This window comes from Antechinus flavipes, chromosome 3 (genome assembly GCF_016432865.1).
Source record: "Antechinus flavipes isolate AdamAnt ecotype Samford, QLD, Australia chromosome 3, AdamAnt_v2, whole genome shotgun sequence".
Lineage (NCBI taxonomy): Eukaryota > Metazoa > Chordata > Mammalia > Dasyuromorphia > Dasyuridae > Antechinus > Antechinus flavipes.
In genome coordinates, this window is record NC_067400.1 from 599412313 (window position 1) to 599431218 (window position 18906).

The window sequence follows — 18906 nt, forward strand, 5'->3', positions numbered from 1 at the left end:
AGCTCAGCTCGGGGAGAAACAACAACTCTCGCCGCCTTCACCCAGCTCATTAGACCATATGGCCCCAGCGATATCAGGGGAAGTGGAGATGCTTTATAGTCTACCGCCTGTTCTCAGGAAAACTTCCAAAACTTCCCCCACAAGTGCCAGTTATCAGCCTCGCTGAGCTGAAGAGACCCAGGCAGGAGGAAAATTCCTGAGTCATGCTGAGGGTTCATCTTGAAAAACTTTGACACAGAAACTATCCCGGCTGCTGCCGATCTGCCAGTTTTTCCTCCCCTCTGGACCCCTGGGTCCCAAGAGCCACAGGTAACGTAGACTCCAGAGCTCACTTCTCTTCAACTTAAAGAAGGGCCCAACAAATGGGGAGCCACCATCATACTAGCTTCAGAATAAAAGGGGCTTGCCTCCACATCAACCCCAACATCAATGTCCTTTGGAGATGCTCTGGGTTTTCAGATATCTAGAATCCGCTCAGAAGAAAGAACTCCCCTGATTGCCCTGACCTGAGGAAAACCACTTAGGAAATTGAATCAAAAAACCATCCAAGATCATGCCTTTTTCATATGAGAAAGGTGGGCCCCGTGGCAGAGGGGATCACCTGGACAGCATTTTTGCCTGTCTGTCTTCCTTGTCGATGAACAAGGAAGGATGAACAAGTTGCTGGTTGGGGTTTTTGTGTGTGGATTTTTTTTTAATATGTTTTCACCATCTGTGGCAGGGAACATAGTTTACACGGAGGATGCGTATGGTGAGCTGCATCCAGAAGCCCTCGTGCTCACGTACAGCCCACTGGTATTTTCCCATTTCCATTTCCAGCGTGGTTTTTGGATAGAAGACTCAAGCAGATGTTTCCCCACTGTCACAGAGTACGCATGCCAAATGAAAGGCTCACTGTGGGAGAGGAAGCTTCCACCGCTCAAAGTGGAGCTCATACATTATATGGGAAATGTTCCACTGAGCTGGGGTTTCTTACACGGGAAAAAAAAGCGATTCCTGCCCTGGAAACTCAGCCCTCTGCTATGTATTTGATATTATTCATACACACACACACACACACACACACGTGGATATACATGTATTCATGTATATATGTATGTGTATAAATACGTGTGTGTGTGTGTGTGTGTGTGTGTGTGTGTGTGTGTGTATTTTTTAAAACAAAGAGACAGCATAATGCAGAGAAAACAGTCCCGGATTGGGAGTGATAGGTTCAAGTCCATCTCTGGTCTCTCCTTCAAAACCCTGTTCCAAGAAGTCTTCCTACACTGCAGGATTTTTGTCTCACCTCTCAGAACACTGTTTCTCATTTAACATGTCACATTCCTTATTTTGTATTGTTAATTATCTTTTTGTGAGTTTCTGTGTGGTCTGACTTCAATTAGACTTTAGCCTTCAAGAGGGCAAGGACTCTCTGTTTTATCTAAATTGAATCTCACCCCCAGGGATTTGCCTTTAGTGAATTGCTTGTTTAACAAATGCAAATCTACAATTCACTGTATAAGCAACAGTTGCTCAACATTCACCAATAAGCATTTTAGGGACCTACTGTGCACGGTTATGCTAAGTGGGAGAATACAAAGAAAGAAAAGAGATATTTATGTTTTTTTAGTTCTCAAAGAGCTCACAGCCTGATAAAGGCAACAACACGAAAACAACTGTGTAAATATTTGATATAACAAAATAAATTGGAGATAGTATCAGAGAAAGGCATTAGTATTAAGAAGAATTGGGAAAGGTGTCTTGCAAAAAGATGGGATGTTGGTTGGGATTAGAAGGAAGACAAAACATAGAAATGGAAAAAGGAGGGAGGGAGGGAGGAAGGAAGGAAGGAAGGAAGGAAGGAAGGAAGGAAGGAAGGAAGGAAGGAAGGAAGGAAGGAAGGAAGAAAAGAAGGAGGAAGGAAGGAAGGAGGAAGGAAGGAAGGGAGGGAGGGAGAGAGGGAAGGAGAGAGGGAGGAAGGAAGGGAAGGAGAGAGGGAGAGAGAGGAAGGAAGGGAGGGAGGGAGGAAGGAAAGAAAGAAAGAAGGAATAAAAGGTGTGAGGAAAGAGGAGAGAAGGGAGAAAGAGCAAGGAAGGCATGCGGCAATGGGACTGATGAAGAACAGTGAAAAGTCTTGGAGTTTGGAGATGAAAGCAGATGATATGTCTTGTCTTAAGTAACAGAAAGTAGAGTGATGTCGCTTTATCTCAGAATATGTGGTGACATGTAGGGGTAAGAAAAACAGAAATGTAAGAAGGGTCAGGTTATAAAGGGCTTTAAAAGCTAAACAGAGAGTTTTATTTTTGATCCTGGAGGTGATAGGAAGCCAATGATTTTATTGACACAGTCAAGCCTGAATTTTAGGAAAATCAACTTGAAAACTAAGGAGAAGATAGATTGGAGTAGGACAGAAGAGGCAAGAGGAGCAATCAGCAGGCTTTGGCAATAGTCCAGCCTTGAAGTGATGGGGACCTGTATAAGAATTGTGATTCTATCAGAGGAGAGAAGGGAGTATATGGAAGAGATGTTGTAAAGATAGAAAATGTGGGACTTGGAAATTGGATATCATGGATGAGAAGTATTGAGCATGTTACCTAGCTTGAGACCCCAAATGACTAGGAGGACGATGTTGCCTTGGTAGTAATTGAGGAGGTTACAAGAAGGAGAGGGTTGGGGCTGGGTGGTCAGTGGGGTTAATAAATTCAATTTTAGACACACTGAGCTTAGATGTCTAATCCATATCCAGTTTGAGATGTCTGATTGGCAGCTGGAGATGTGAGATTGGAGGTCAGAAGTTAAATAGACCCAAGGATCATCTTCACAGAGATGATGGTTGAATCTATGGGAGCTGATGAGATTATAAAACAAAATACATGAGAGGGTATACAAGAGAGACTTGGTGGAGGCCCACGATTAGTAGATATGACTTGACTGAAGATCCAGCAAAAAAAGACTAAGAAGGAGTGATCAGGCAGATAAAAGAAGGACAAGAGAAAGCAATATCTCAAAAATCTAAGAGCAGAAGGGACTCAATGATGTCAAAGGCTACACAGAGGTCAAGAAGTGTGAAGGCTGAGAAGAAACCGTTCAATTAGACAATCAAGAGATCATTAATAATTTTGAAGAGAGTGTTTTCAAAGGACAAAATTCAATATAAATATAAAGTCTTCCATTTAAGTTCAGAAAGGTCAACTTCACAAGTACAAGCTAGTGAAGGCATGCTTATATAGCAATTTGGGAAAATTACAAGGATTTTGGAAGATCTTAAACTCAATGAATTGTTGTTTGGTCATTTTTAATGACATCTGGCTCTTCATATGGGATTTTCTTGGGAAAGATACTGGAATGGTTTGCCATTTCCTTCTCCAGCTCAATTTATCGATGAAGAAACAGGTAAACAGGGTTCAGTGATTCTGCCTGGGGTCACACAGCTATAGTAAGTGTCAAGGGTTGGATTTGAACTCAGGTGTTTCTGACTCCGAGTCCAGTAGTCCTATGGGCTAACACTGTTGTAGGTAATGTTAAGGTAGACATAGTTTCCACACATAAATATAAGTTCTCTCCATTCTGTCCTAATCAGATCACATCTGCAGAAAATGTGGTCCATTCTTGGCACCTCAGTTTAGGGATGTTAATAAGAACATCCAAGAGAAGGAAAGTAAGATAGCGAAAGAACATGATTCCACTTTCTATGTCAATAGTCTGAGGGAAATGAAGGCGATCTGAAAAGCACACGAGAGCATAAATATCTAAAGGATATTTGTTTGGTTCCAGAGGGTAGAGCCAGGAGCCAGGAATGGAAGGTCAATGTAGGTTTTCTAGGGGAAAAAAATTCCAAAAAATAACTCATCTTGATCTATCAACAAGGTTTACAAAGCACTTTGTAGATAAGATCTCAGTTCTCAATCAGAGAGTCAAAAACTAAGTTGAACTTCCTCCAAAGGTAGGAAAATCCCTTGTTTACATGACTTCAAGCTGAGGCTGGATGGCTATTGATTGGGCATTTTGTTGGCATGTGATCTCTTTTGGGAATTTCAGTCAGTTATTCAATCAACAAGCATTTAATTAAGCACTTACTGTGTGCTAAGTACTAGAAATGCCAACAAAGGCAAAAAGCAAGCTCTGTCTTGGAGGGTCTCATGAGCTATTAAATGAGACAATGTTTAAAATACCACCTTCATTTAAAATCTACACTAGATAAATGGAAGGTCATCTGAGAGGAGCGGGAAGGTGCTAAAGTGCGGAAGGGGAGGAAGATACAGGAAAGGCTTCTTGGAGAAGGGGGGCCTTGGCAAGGAAGACAGAAGGGAAAACATTTCTGGGTGCGATAAACAGGCAGTGAAAAGGCATCAAGTTAGGAAATGGAGTATCGTGTGTGGGAGGCAACAAGTAGCTCGATGCTGTGGCATTTGCAGGGTAGACATGTGGAAGAAGACTGGGATGGTAGGAAGAGGACAGATTATGAAGGATCTAAATGATGGCGGATTTTCTATTTGATCCAGAAGATAATAAATGGTTGCCACTGGAGTTTATTGAATAGAGAAACTAGAAAAATCACTTTGGCAGATGAATGAAGGATTGACTGAAGGGGAGAAAGACTTGAGGTAGGGAAACTGACCAGATGTCTATTGAAATGGTACCCATTGGTGGGACAAGGGACTGCACCACAGTAATGATGTCTGAGTGGAGGAAAAAGGCAATGTATACTGGGGATGTTGAGGAAAAACAATAGGATTTGGTAACAGATAGGGAGCACATGAGGATTCAAGGGTGTCAAGATTGCTATATAGGATTGCAAGGGAATGGACTGGATGAGGTAGCCTCTGGGGTCCTTCTAAATGAAAATTCCACAATTGTGCTTTTCTCCTCTATAAAAAGAGGGGATAAGATGGCTTTCAGGTTTAAGTAATCCTCAATAGTTCCTGTAGACTCAGTCAGAGCTAAAAGAGATCTTACATATCCTTGAGCCAAACTCAGTTATTTTTAAAGGAAGAAAATGGAGTTCAGAGAAGGGACACTCTATTTAAGGGCAAACATTTGGAATCATCAAATCTCAGAGTGAGAAGAAAATCGTAGAGGTTTTAAGAGACATAGGAAGAAATCAAAGGGTCAAGTTGTTTCATCTATCTGAACTAAAATGAACCTCTGCCTCCCCATCAATAAAATGAGAAAGGGACACTGTGTACTGTCACTGAAGAGAAGTGGCCTGTATTTTGTACTTCATCCACAGGGTTCTTGGAAGGATACTTGATTGATGCAAGTAAATCACTTTGCAGACCTCAATGTTCTGTAGAAAGATAAGCTCCTTGAGGGCAAGGACTGTTTCACTTTGTAAAAGTTAATTGGTATTAATTGACTAAATGAGAATGGAATGCACCAACAGTATCGGGGATGCTGTGATTTTATATGGTGAATGACATGTGGGAGAACACACTAAATGAAGACCCAAGCCAATAATATTAGAGAAAATCCCATAATCCCCCTTAGTCTCTGAAGAGGAGATAGAGCCAGCTGTGCTCGGGGAACTCAACCTGCCCGGTAGTCTAGAGTCTTTCTATATTAGTCCATAGGTACCTAGGTTCCATCTGTAAACCTCCAGGGACAGGCGATAAGTACCCAACCTCCTTTGGAAGCCCGTTACACTTTGGGATAGCTCTGATTGTGATAGAAATGAGATCAGAACACAGGTATAGACTTCCAACCCTCTTACCTCACACCATCATTAACATGGAAGCAGGAGGGAATCAGAATCCTCTCCTAAGTGGGGGCCACATTGTTAGGTGGGAGGTGGAGCTTCAGAGGCGAGCCCAGGGGCCATACTCAATGACTTCTGCTCACTGCTTCTATTCCACAGTGGAAGAGAATTAGATTTGGAATCTGAGGAGCCGGTTTTGAATCCAGGTAAATATTGGAATAATCATTTAATTTCGCTCTCTGAGCTGCATTTTCCTTCTGTAAGGTCCATTCCAGCTGCAAAAATCTAGGACTCCATGGTTGTGTCGTCTATGAGTTGGCTGTCTCCCCTCCTCCACCCCAAGTCAAAGGAAACACAATTCCCTGTGCACCTTTGTCTCCAGCCTCTACCTGGCCTGCTCAGGGAGCTGGCTTCCTGTCCAGATCATCCCCAGCATGCAGCCATACCCAACATGGATATCCATGGGAATCATTCCGGATCTCGCACATTTCTCCCTCCCACATGTTCTGTAGGCACCAGACTGCTGGTACTCTGTGTGTCTACACATTAGTCTGTGAGTGTGGGAGCTACAAATAACCCCAAACATAAATACTGCCTAAAAATAACCATAAGTCACCAGATTCCATTCAGTGACAATTCTAATTTATTACATAGGGGAAGAAAATGAATTCTGGGCCTTTCTCCCCCCCCCCTTACCAGGCTTGGAAATACTGCAGAAGAAAAATTCCACAGTTATTCCTTACAATCCCCCCAAACCTGATTTACGTATTACTAAACATAAAATATGTTCAATACCTCCGGACCTAGCAAGTCAGGAGCTGCTTGCTTGTTTGCTTTATTATGGATTCCAAAGCTTGATACTAATCTGGGGAAAGTATGACTCCATCCCCACAGGACCAGTCACCTTCTTCTTCATTGTCTGAGTCGTGCCATTCTCCATTACCTAACTGTGCTGTCCTACCCTGGAGGGATCTACCCCGGCTGGCACATCTGGATATATCACTGCATTATTTGTGGCCCCATATATCCCTAGCAGGATCAACTCGGGTCGACTGAAGAAAGCGGTTCCTTTGAAAAAACAGACCCCTGATCGACCCCATCCTTACTGTAACAATGGCGGTCGGCTCTCTCGGTATTGAGAAACCTCCTAAGCTTGCTGCACAATCATTGGCCACCGTTCTGGAGGTGGGCTCCGAATCACTGTGTCATGGAGTAATCTGCATTTTAATGTCCCATGCAGTCAATTAAATCATGCTGTGCAAATGCAGAGCAGAGGAGAAAGAAGGGAAGCGGGAATTTCTCCTTTTCTTTGTTCATCATCATAAAGATTGTTATTAGGTGTAAAAAAAAAAAAAGCTCATAAAACAAAAGTTCTTCCTCTCTAGGGGGTGATCTAATAAGAGTCATTGGATGCTATTTTTAACAACCATAAAGCCTCATGATGAATGTTAAAGGAGCCGTCGTGACAGAGTGCATCGTGGGAAAGCCGCAGCAGATGAGGACAATCCGTTGGACTCAAGTGGGTTTAAAGACCAGAACTATCAATCCTGCCACCCAAGGATGCCAAAGGTGGAAAGGCTGTCCCTTTGTCTCCCAAAAGGATGAGAAACCACTCAAGGTAGTGGACTACAAGCTGCTTGAGGGCAGACTTCATTTTTGGCTTTGTACAATGCCAGGGCAACTAACAAATGCTTAACAAATGCTTTATGGCTATCTATCCCCAGATTTTAATTTGTGTTTTTGAATGACTGACCAGATCCCAAGGGCTTAGTCCATATTTCTAATAAGTCTTTAGCCTAGGAACCCTTTCTGTGCCCTGTATTCTATATGGTAAGAATATTACCATATTCTATATGGTAATTCATTAAGATCAATGGAAGAAGGTTATGTGGGGGACAAATAGACAGGAATGGGCCAGGAGGCCATGTTGGGAAGACCTGCTTTGATACATGGTTCACCCTACGCCATACCACAAAAAAAGAGAGAAAGAGGGAGAACCCTTCCTGAATTCTGGGGCAAAGAAAGTCTCCAAAACATTAGGATGTTGGGGTCAAGTTCACTATGGGAGATCACTAAAAAGAAGGTATAGAAAAAGTTCCAGGTAGGCCATTCCCCACTACACACTAAGCCATGTTGTATGGGGAGAAGGGGAAGAGAACAGAAACCCTATCCTATGATTTCAAGGATGTAGGGAACTTCCTATACGGAATCTCCTTTATCAATGTAGATTGACCCCTGATACAGTCTTAGAAAATTGTGTAGGACGGTATCTAACACTGATCAGTTAAATTACTTATTTAATCAAGCAATTTACTTACTTAAATTACAGATTTCACCTTGACGGTTTTATTTGCCCGAGGTCCATAATCTACCTGTGTCAGAAACGGAACTTGAACCAATCCTTCCCAACTCCAGAGCCAGTCTTGTATACACAATACTATGCTGCCTCATTATCAATAGAAAATTTAAGTCCTTGCAAGACTCTAACCAATCATATTAAAGACAAGATGTAGTAGGCAAAACAAGTCTATCCTTGGGAGATGTAACGGCCCAATGTTCGTTTTCTTAGAGAAAGCAGGTTGTTAGCACATCAGCTCCTCTATGACATTTTAAAATTGTAAATGTACCCAGAGGCTGTTATGTGATAAATTCAATAAATAATTCTGCCATAACCTTGCAAATCCCCAACCAGACACCGGCGATTCTCTGGGAACAAGAGTAGTTTCAATAAAATCAAGTTCTACCAAAATATTAGTGGAGAATTCAAGGGAGGGAAAAAAAGACAGAAAGGAATAAAACCAGGAACACAGCAAAGCCAGAATTTTTTCACCAGAGGTGACTGATATGGCATTCCTTCCAAGAAACCCTTCTGTCCATTTCAGGCGAGGAAATTCAATTTGTAGAATAAAAGGAAGCCCATGGGGTCCTTACCTCCACCCCCTGGACCTTCAGTTTCATGTGGTCCTCTCTGGTGGTTTTCCCATCTTTCCTCTTTTTCCAGCAATATCCATCTTTCCTATATTTCACCTTCTTCCTGTTGTAAAGGATCATGGAGCCATTCTGTGGTCTGAAAACAACAAACAGTTAAGTTAGCATGAGATGCTGGCAGGGGAGGGGAGAAAATTTACGAAGAAAGATATTGTAGCCCAGTAAAAGTCTCTACAGAAAAGCAATATTCTACATTTGCTGGGACATAATTTTTCACCTTTTATTGTAGCTCCCTGGATTAACCATGTTTTATGGCTGGCAAAAAAAAAAATTTGCTTGTGGATTTGGTAGCTAATGAATTAAATGTGTCAATGATGGGCTTAAGAAACATCCTCTTAGTAATACCCACCGTCTAATCAAGATATATGAGCCTCGGTCTGAGCTATGGGCTGAAAAGTAAGCAAAACAGAGAAAGAAAGAGAAAGAAGCCAGGGGTATTTTTGGCAGCTGGTAATATCTTATCTCCCGGAGAAGGATTTTCTACACATCTTTTAATCCATCAACCCGTATTAGGAAATAAATAAATTGAACACTGAAGCTAGATGACGGTGTTAAGGGAAGGCCAACAGGAAAGGTAGTCGCCTGGCACAAACACCCCCTGATTCATTGTGTGCATTTAGATTACCACCAGATAAGAAACAGCATCTCCTGCCCTTCTTCCCAGCAAGTTAAAGTGCCCGATTCTTTCCCATTTAGGCTTTAACTGTCAGAAACCTGGTATATCTGGGGGTAAATATGGCTGTCCGGGACCATATTAGCATCGGGCCCCTACAACCCCATATTTCAAGAAAATCATTTTCCTGGTGGTTCCGGTCAAAAACAAGTCTTTAATTTAGGTTCTTTTGGGGGGAGGGGGAAGAGTTGGGTTTTTTTTAAACAAAAAAAAAAAAAAATCCCTGAATTTACTAAAAAAAGAGCCCATGCATCACCCACAGACAGCACTACTGTAGATGGTTACAAAAATTTACAGTTCAACATTAGTCACAGTAATTTGGCTCCAGAACAGCGAGAATGGAGGGAAATAAAATACGGGGCCAGATGAGGGACAGAAGCCGAGATCAACAATTTCTACATTCAGGTTTTAGCAGGTGACAGCTGAGCCGAGCTTGAGATTGAATAACCAAAGTGAGTTAGTAAAAGAGAATTGGAGGGGAGGGGATGGAAAGAGGGTCAGAAAGGAAGGAGTGTATGATACGGGCCACTGAATTCCATATATCTTCCATGATCTCAGTCTGTTTGTAATTAGATCACAGAATTACAGAATCTTAGAGCTAGAAGGGAGTTTAATGACCATAGGCAGCCAGATGGTACAGTGGATAGAGCCTTAGATCTGGATTCAAATCTTTTTTGCTAGCTGTGAGACCCAGGGCAAATCCTTTCTCAGATTCAGCTTCCTCATCTGTAAAATGGGAATGAAGAATAGAATGTATGTCCCAGGGCTGTTGTGAGACTCAAATAATATAATACATGTAAATTGCTTTGAAAACTTAGAGCACTAGTAAAAATACTAGCTGTGAGACCCTGTGCAAATCCTCCCTCAAATTCAGTTTCCTCATCTGTAAAATGGGAATGAAAAACAGAATATGGATCCCAGAAATATCACTTGAAACAAGTGATACAATGCATGCAAATTGTTTTAAAAACTTAGAGCACTAGTAAAAATACTAGCTGTGTTATTAACCAAATCTGGATCTAAGAATCCACTCTCCATCATCCCTGACAAATCTCTTATCCAGCTTTTATTTGAAGATTATCAATGAAGGTAGAAACCACTTCACCGCCTAAGATGGCTCATTTTGCTTTTGGATAGCTCCAATGGTAATGGTATATTTGTCAATGTTTTCTTGAAGCCTAAATATGACTCTTCTCCAGATCTATCCACCAGCCCTGGTTCTGTCCCCTAGAGCTTCAGCCACCCAAAGACAGCTATCATGTCTCCTACTCCCAATCCTTTTTCTTCAGCCTCTTAAAAACCTTCAGTGGCCTTGAGGCCCATTCCCAACCTGGCTGCCCTCCCCTGCAGACTCCCCAATCTAGTGAGGTCCTTTCTGAACAGTGTCTCTAAGAAACCAGACTGACCCAATTAGCAGTACATTATCTATTTGTATCCTGGGTACCTAGCGTAACACCTGGAATATAGTAGATCCTTAATAAATGATTGTTTATGGATTGATTGACTGCCTGTCTGAAACACGGCATCTGAGAGTGAATATAATAATTTAGGTCTGGAACAGGGAATGTGCAAAATTAACCTTGGAGCTTCTAGCCAACCACACGTGGGGGAGTCTGCACTCTGGTATGAAGTAGCCATCCTGGATGAACTTTTGGTCCTCCTCTGGTTTTCTGAGCAGCACAGGGAGCAGGGTGCTTCACCAACTTAAAAGAAAAGAAATGTTCCACTTTTTTCTTTCTTCAACCTATCAGGTAACATTATAGGAGGAGGAAGAATAATTCACCCTATGTCCCACTATGGCCACCAAGTGGCCAAGAGCACATGGCAGCTATAGCTCATGACTTGTCTAGGTGAGCCTGATATTAAATCCCTGGATGTCCTTTTTTGTAGTTTGTCTTTCCTTTCCAGAATAAGTGACAAAACATCATTCTCTAGATAGATATGTCCTGGTTTAAAGGTGACCTTGTGAGTTGGAAAGGGACTGAGTCCATCACACGAAACTGATTGGTGGCAAGGGAAATTTCTATATTGTAGGGAATGACCACTGGCAGGAGAATGGGTTCAAATTCTAGCTTGGATTGGCAGAAAACATGGACCAGGGAATAATGGACCATGGATAATAAGGGACAGAGCCAGAGTTTGGACACTGGTTCTATGAGTCCAAATCCAGAATTTTTTCCATTACATCATATTTCTAAGCAACCCTGGGGATGGGGGAGGGAAGCATCTAACCCTCAGAAAAGTAAAAGCAAGGGAACTCAACCTCTTTTTTTCCTTAGCAACAGAATGTCCCAGAAGTAAGAAAATAAGTACTGCCTTTTATTAATCTTCCATTTTCAGTAAGTAAAAAATATGCTAGTGAGATGGCAGCTAATCACTACTCCCTCCCCCCTCAATAGTGTCAACCAACAGTGCTAGGAAGACTACACAGTGATTCCATTGGGAATGACAGTCTCTCTACAGTGACTCCCAACACTTCATTGTTCTCTGATCAACCTGCAATTGGCTTGTGTCACTGCAGGATAGCACCTCCTTTTGTGTGCTCCCTCCCCTAAGTCTAATACAGACAAAAACAATCGGGACCCAACTGTGAACACCTGTCACAACTCTGTCATCTGACATCACTCATCTCTTGCTTCAAGAAGGCTGATATATTTTTAAAGCCATTCTTGCTCTCTGGAGCCTTGGAGGCTTGCAAGCTGGGGATGGGATGTACAGAGAGCCTACCCTTTTCCCCCCTTATACTTTTCTGTGGCTCCTGGTCACCCTATAGAGCACAAACTGATGTTTATGGAGACAAGAATCTCCCAACACAGTTCATTCATTGAGAAGTCCAACACCCTTAACTCATCCTATTCATTCAAAAAGAAAATAGATAAATCTGTCCCTTTACTGCCTATGGGTGTTGCCATAAGGAATTCTCAAAGAACTTATGGTCTGAAGAGAGAAGAGCTGGATAATCTCAGGAGTGGACCAAATACCAATTATTATGGTACAACCCTGAAGGAACCATTCTCTAGTGAGAAAGGCCTCTTTATTTATATTCAGTTTCTTATACAATGAGATGTGATTTATGTTTCTCTTTCCTGAAATCCCATCAATCAAGCCACAAAGATATATTAAGCACCTACTATTACGCTTACTGTGCGAGGCATAGTGCTAGGCACTAGGGATACAAATACAAAGAATGAAACAGTTCCTATTCTCAAAGATCTTACATTCTAATGGAGGAGGCAACACATATCCACTTATCTGTACACAGAATAAATATAAATGAAAACAAATTGGTACAAAAGAGTCAGGGAGAGAAGACACTAGCAGTTAACAGAATCACCAAAGATCCCATATGAATTTGAAAGTAATTAGAAATTACTTCCTATCTAAATTCCTACTGTCTGGCTCTGTCTGTCTGTCTCCCTACCTACCTATTAAATATACATAAGCATATATATATATGCTTATGTATATATACAAATGTATATAATATATACATATACATATTATATATAGAGAGAGAGTGAGACAGACAGACAGACAGAAAAAAGACAGAGAGAGAGAGACAGACAGAAAGAGAGACAGAGAGAGAGAAAGAGACAGAGACAGAAAGAGAGAGGGAAAGACAGACAGACACAAAGACAGAGAGACAGAGAGAGACAGAGTTTGGTATATATGGACAGGGATTGTTTAGCATTTGTCATTGTATCATCCAATGCTTAATAAAATACCTGACATAGTAGCTGTATGCATAGTACAATGCTTAAACTCCACTGTTTATGTGTACTCCATAGTACAGTGGTTAATTAAACTCCAGCACTATAATGGCTATCTGTAATCCACTAGTTGCACTGTAGAACTCTGGGTCTGGAATCAGGAAAACCTGAGTCCAAATACGGTTTCAGATACTAACTAGATGGGACTCTGGGAAAGTCACTTAACTCTGTTTGTCTTGTTTTCCTCCTCTGTAAAATGAGCTAGAGAAGAAAAGGTATATCTAGTATATCTGCCAAGAAAACCCCAAATAAGGTCATGAAGAGATGGACTCGCTGAAAAACAACTTGATAATCACAACAAAATCTCATCAAGGCAGATGTTCTTTCAGATATCCCTTTATGACTCAACCATCTCCTCCCACATTTGCACCAGAGGCAGTCTCTTCAACAGATTCTCCTGTTATCACACAGAAAACAGTGGAATGATGCTGATCTGTCCATTCCTCTTACTCTCTGCTTGGCCCATTTTTTTTTCTGGTCATACATTTCCTTGATAACTTCTTTTACAATATTTATGAGAATTCCTCATGGGTCACCAGACGGCTTTTTATTGATGTTGCTGGCTGCTCAAACCCACTATGCCCCTCTCCATCATCCTTTAAGAGACCCCCAACTTCAGATCTTTGGACATGATCATATTTGATGACTATCCATTTTACGACATCACAGAAGAACAATGGCACCTTTGCAAAAATGTTTCAGGGAGAAATCTCCAAAACAGAATAAATAAATCATTGAAGGGGATAGACTTTCAGGGATCTGATATCATTAAGTGACATGGACCGTAGATTTAAAGTGGAATGCTGAAATACTGCTGGAATTATAAAATGCAGGTGTATGATTAGAAAAGTTTCCCTTTGGTAACCTTCTCTCTGCCATTCCAAGAATGACCCCATCACCCAATACTTTGGCAGGACACAACCCCAGGGGGAATTTAGGAGTAAAGCTTAAGCAGCTGTAATAAAGGCAATCATCATTTTAAGTGGCTTAAATGGCAGTAATGAGCGATCTAATAATATTTAATCTGACTCTCTGATTTTATTAGAACGTCTCTCTACTCTGGCTTTCGGCATATTAGAGATAGGTCCTTCCCACGGCTTGGTGGTGCAGGATAAGGCAAAAGAAACTTATTTGCTCTGTAGAAACAACCAAATCACCAATAAGAGGCAAAGGGAGAGAGAATTGCTTTCCCACCAATAATATCCTTCCAAAGTTGAAACAAAGCTAGGATTATCAGGAGGGGAAGAACAAGTGGGGAACTGCTGCCTTCAGAGAAATAAAAGTCTGATCATAGAGGGATGGCTATGCTTAGACATTTACTGTTTCATCACTGCCTGAAGGACAATGGATTCATCTTTGGAAAATGAGAAAATAAAAGTAAAACTTAGAAACAGAAGTAATAGAGGACAAGTCTATTCTAAAAATATTCATTAAGCATCCACTATATGCCAGGTAAAGGAGGCAGATTAAGCAGTTATTCTGCTTTCCTGGGATTCCTGGACTTTTTTTGCCTAAAGCAACAGATGAAAAAGGGATAATGTTCCAGACTGATTCCCTGGCCATCTCAAATACGATGAGCCAAAGTATAGGACTTTGGTCTGGTCAGAGGATAACAGTAGTAATAAATCAACAAACATTTATTAGGTGCCTATTGTATACAGACTTAGCTTTCTCCTTCTCCTTATCAGCAGGTAATCTTCTCACCTAACCCTACCCCTTCAACATCACTTCTTTAAGATCCTTGAGGGCAGGAACTGACGGGCTTACTTATATACCTAGCATTTAGCCAGGTGACAGGCAATTCAAATGAACAAGTCAACAATCTTTTATTAAGAGCTTATTTATGTACCAAGTTCTGTGCTAAGGACTAGTAACACAAAGAAAAACAAAAATAGTCCCTCCTCTCAAGGAGTTTTTACTCCAATATGACATAATAAGTGCTTAACAAATTCTCTATCCATCTATCTATCTATCTGTCTGTCTGTTTATCTATCCATCTCTATCATCTATCTGTGTATATGCGTGTATGCACACGCATGCACACACAATCTGTCCATCTAGCAGTCTATCAATCTGTTTTTTCTTCTGTCAGTCTATCTGACAATCAAAAAATTACAGCCTGCATGTGCCTATTTTTGTATAGGAGCTAAGAATGCTCTTTACATATTTTTAAAAACTTTTATTGTATTTAAGATTTTTTAATCATTCTTATCTTGAAAACTACACAAAAAAAGAAACATCAAAATGCAAATTTTTTTAAAGTCCCTATTTGTAAATTCTATGGAGAGATAGCTGTGCATCTATAGTCAATATTGACAAAATATTGGGTTTTTTTTTTCCAGACTTGGGATTTGATTGGTGGTCAAGGAACTCCTTACAGGACATTCTTTCTACCATTTCAGAATTAAGACCTTCTCTGTAACTTATATATATAATAAATGTGTGGAGGATCGGGAAAGATGGAGATTAAGCTGAATTTGGAAGGAAACTTGGAATTGTTAGAGATGGAAGTGATAAGGCTCAGAAAAAAATTAAGCATCTTTCCAAGAGTCTTGCAAGAAATAAGTGTCTGAATCAGGATTTGAACCCATCTTCTTGACTAAGGTGCCTAGAAAGATTTTCCTCTTTATCTTTGCCTACTGGTTTTCCTGATTTTCTTTAACTCTTATCTAAAATCCTATCTTCTATAGGTAATTTGTCCCAATCGTCTTTATTCTTATGCCTTTCTTCTTTTAATTTTCTTTTTATCCTGTACGCAGCTTGTTTGTACATATCTGTTTGCCTCCCCTTCCATTAGACTATAAGATCTTTGAGGGCAGGGGCCACATTTTACTTTTGCTTCTGTTCCTACTGCTTACTACAGTGCCTACCACACAGTATGGCATTGAGAAAACAGCTTAATGAACATTTATTGACTGACTGTCTGACTGACAATCCAATGTATCACCTCATCTCTGCCTGAGAACTTCCACAGCTGAGGCAATTTGGCTCATTCCAAAAGTCGAAGGCCTTATTTAGTAAGAAAACTTTTTTTCTTTATACTAGTCTTCTCTTAGGCAAAAACTGTACTCTGCTAAATTTATATTTACTTGTTTGGGAATGAGATCTCCCCTATAACATGGTAAACTCCTTGCAGATAGATCCTCCATTTTTTTTTCACACAATCCCAAGTCTGGAAAGAGGAGTATAATGAGAAATGAATGAGATATAAAAACAAAGGATATTAATTTTAAAAAAAGAAAAGAAATTTAAGAACATAAGCTCTTTGAGGTCAGGAACTGAATTTTATTTTTTTTCTTCATGTCTCCAGTACCTAGGATGGTACCTTTCACATACTAGGCATTTAGTATATGTTTGCTGAATGTAATTAAATTTATTTCCCAAACTTAGTAACTTATCATCTGCTACAAATGTCAGTCTAACCATCCATCCATCCATCTATACACGCACACAGAGTATATTGTATGGATATATATAGTATGTGTATAGAGGATAAATATATATATATATATATTTACCCTTGCTCTCAGTAGAACATAATCTCCTTGAAGAAAAGGATTGATTTTTGTTTTGTTTCATTAGATCTTCAGCATATAGCAAAGTTCCTAGCATACAGTAGGCACTTAATAAATGCTGATTGGTTTGGATTCCATTGGGCAATAGTGCTATTCAGCCCTGCCAAATTCTTGCCAATCCCCCTTACAAAAGGCAAAAACAATGAATTTGAGTCTCAATATTATTGTTTTTCTCCTGAGTTAACAGTAGAGCCAGAAATAGAAGGGCTAATAAACTCTGACATGGGGGAGGAGAATAAGGAAGGATGGAAAAGGAAGGCAGAGGAGAAAAAAATTATAGGGGGCTAGAGCCTCATCAATAGGATAATCAGGTACTGAATAATTGAGAATCCTAAATAGACTCCAGCACTCATTCTTCCCCCACTTGGGGATGAAATGTGTTCTGCAAATTGAAGTGCTTTTTTTGAAAATCTTTTTTTTCTTTCACAGCCACACCACAGAGGGCAATTATTTTGAGAATAATAGCCGAAGACCAGGAGGCCATATCATTCTTGAGGTTTTTCTGTAAATATGAAATTGGGATTTATGGCATGAAATGAAGTTGAATTAAGGACTAGGTGAAGACAGAGTAAGGAGAGGTCCTTTCCCTCCCTCCATGATGACCAAGTCCAACATCAGGAAATCAATGTCCCTACAAATAGGACTGTTTTACGACACCCCCCGCCACCAGAACACCAACATTCCCCAGCACTTAACTGATCATTTCCAGAAATTCTACAACCACATAAAATTCCTTGTGGACAATCGATATCCAGTCTCCTATTCCAGAGATTCATGGGCCTCCTCAGGGTGTGTTCTTTTGCGAATCCATTTCCCTGAGTCCTGGCCTCCCCATAATAAACTCTGTTAGAGTTGACTGGTTGTTGCTCCCTTGGATTCATAGGTCTTGTTACCTTGCAGCTTCCCTTTAAAGGAAAGATGGATGCCCCAACTGTTGACCTGATTAAATCAACAATATTTGGACGGCCTATAAATGGGTGAAAAGTCTCCACACAGAACTCTACTCTTCAGAACTTGGCACCTCCCGCCCACCGGGTTGAGCTAAGATCAATGGCTGTGAAAGGCTTGTGTTGGAAATTCACCATTCCCCAGTATTTATGGCTCCAGTGAGTTTTGGCTGCCTTTGCCCTCTTCCTCTTAAAGACAGAAAATGGAGGGCCTGGATTCTAAGCAAGTATGACCACTTTCTAGCATTTCCAACTTTTTAAAGAGCCTTTTTCAGTCAAGTCCACCCCAAAGAGGCAAAAATTAGTCATTACAGAAAGTGTGGAGTTTGGTTTCCAAATGATTGACCCCACACCTTTCCTGATCACAGTCCCAAATTCAGGGGACTAATAATTTATTTCTTGTCTCTGGCAAAGCAGCCAAGGCAGGAGATGGTGAATAAATACACAGTCCTATCCAAACCTTAGGTAGCTTATTTGCAGATTATTAAGGACCCTCCAACAGACATTGTCTCAAAAAAAGGTCACATAGTCTGAGGATTGACAAAGATAGCAGACTTGACCTGGTAATGTGGTCCACTGGGAGAGACTGAGAGTTTCAAGGCAAGGAAGAGGAACCTACTAGAGTCCCTAGCTGCAAGATCTACTTCTTGCGGAGAAAATCAAACTTGGCACCTGGTATTCAGGTAGAACACAGACTTCAGAGCTAAGGCTCTAGAGGAGCTCCTCCTGCTAATTCCAGATTAAGAATTCTCACTCTTCTGGGGGGCAGAACAGAAGTAGCAGCTAGGAACCTGAGGGTGAGTGTCAAGCTTACGTCAGCTTGCAGAGGTGCATTGCCATGTACTGGAATTACAGGAAGACATTGCTATGGGAACAGGAGCTGGTAGGGAAGAAATCCTCTCTCCATCTGCCACCCAAGTCCAAGGGAGAAAGATTGTTGGAAGAGCCACTGGGAGAAGGAGAGAGGTAAAGCTGATTCTTCTCAGTTTCTCTTTTAAAAAATCCTACTTGTTTCTCTTGATCCTGTGGCTAGTCAGCTTCATCACAACCCCCAGAACTCAGGACTAATCAGGAATTGTTGTATTCTGTTAACAAGAGCTGTTATCTTCCAGCAAGGGGCCAGAGCACACTCCCAGCCTCATGGAAGATGGTCCTGGCTAGTATATTCGGTCCCCTAGGATTTAGGGTCAAAGAGCATTTGATAGGGTCTCTGGGTCCAAATCCAGTTTCCTTTTCACCATGGAACCATCCATCCTTTTCTATTTTTCCCCTATAT

General features: G+C 40.9%; 1 protein-coding gene across 7 annotated transcripts in view; it reads right to left on the reverse strand.

Moving 5' to 3' along the window:
* CAMTA1 (calmodulin binding transcription activator 1) overlaps positions 1–18906 on the reverse strand; it is a 1246754-nt gene that overhangs the window by 697870 nt on the left and 529978 nt on the right. For all 7 annotated transcript variants that reach the window (XM_051988655.1, XM_051988653.1, XM_051988652.1 and 4 more), the window contains one exon: positions 8609–8744. In XM_051988655.1, the coding sequence (XP_051844615.1) occupies positions 8609–8744 (136 nt within the window). The remainder of the gene's footprint in view (positions 1–8608; positions 8745–18906) is intronic.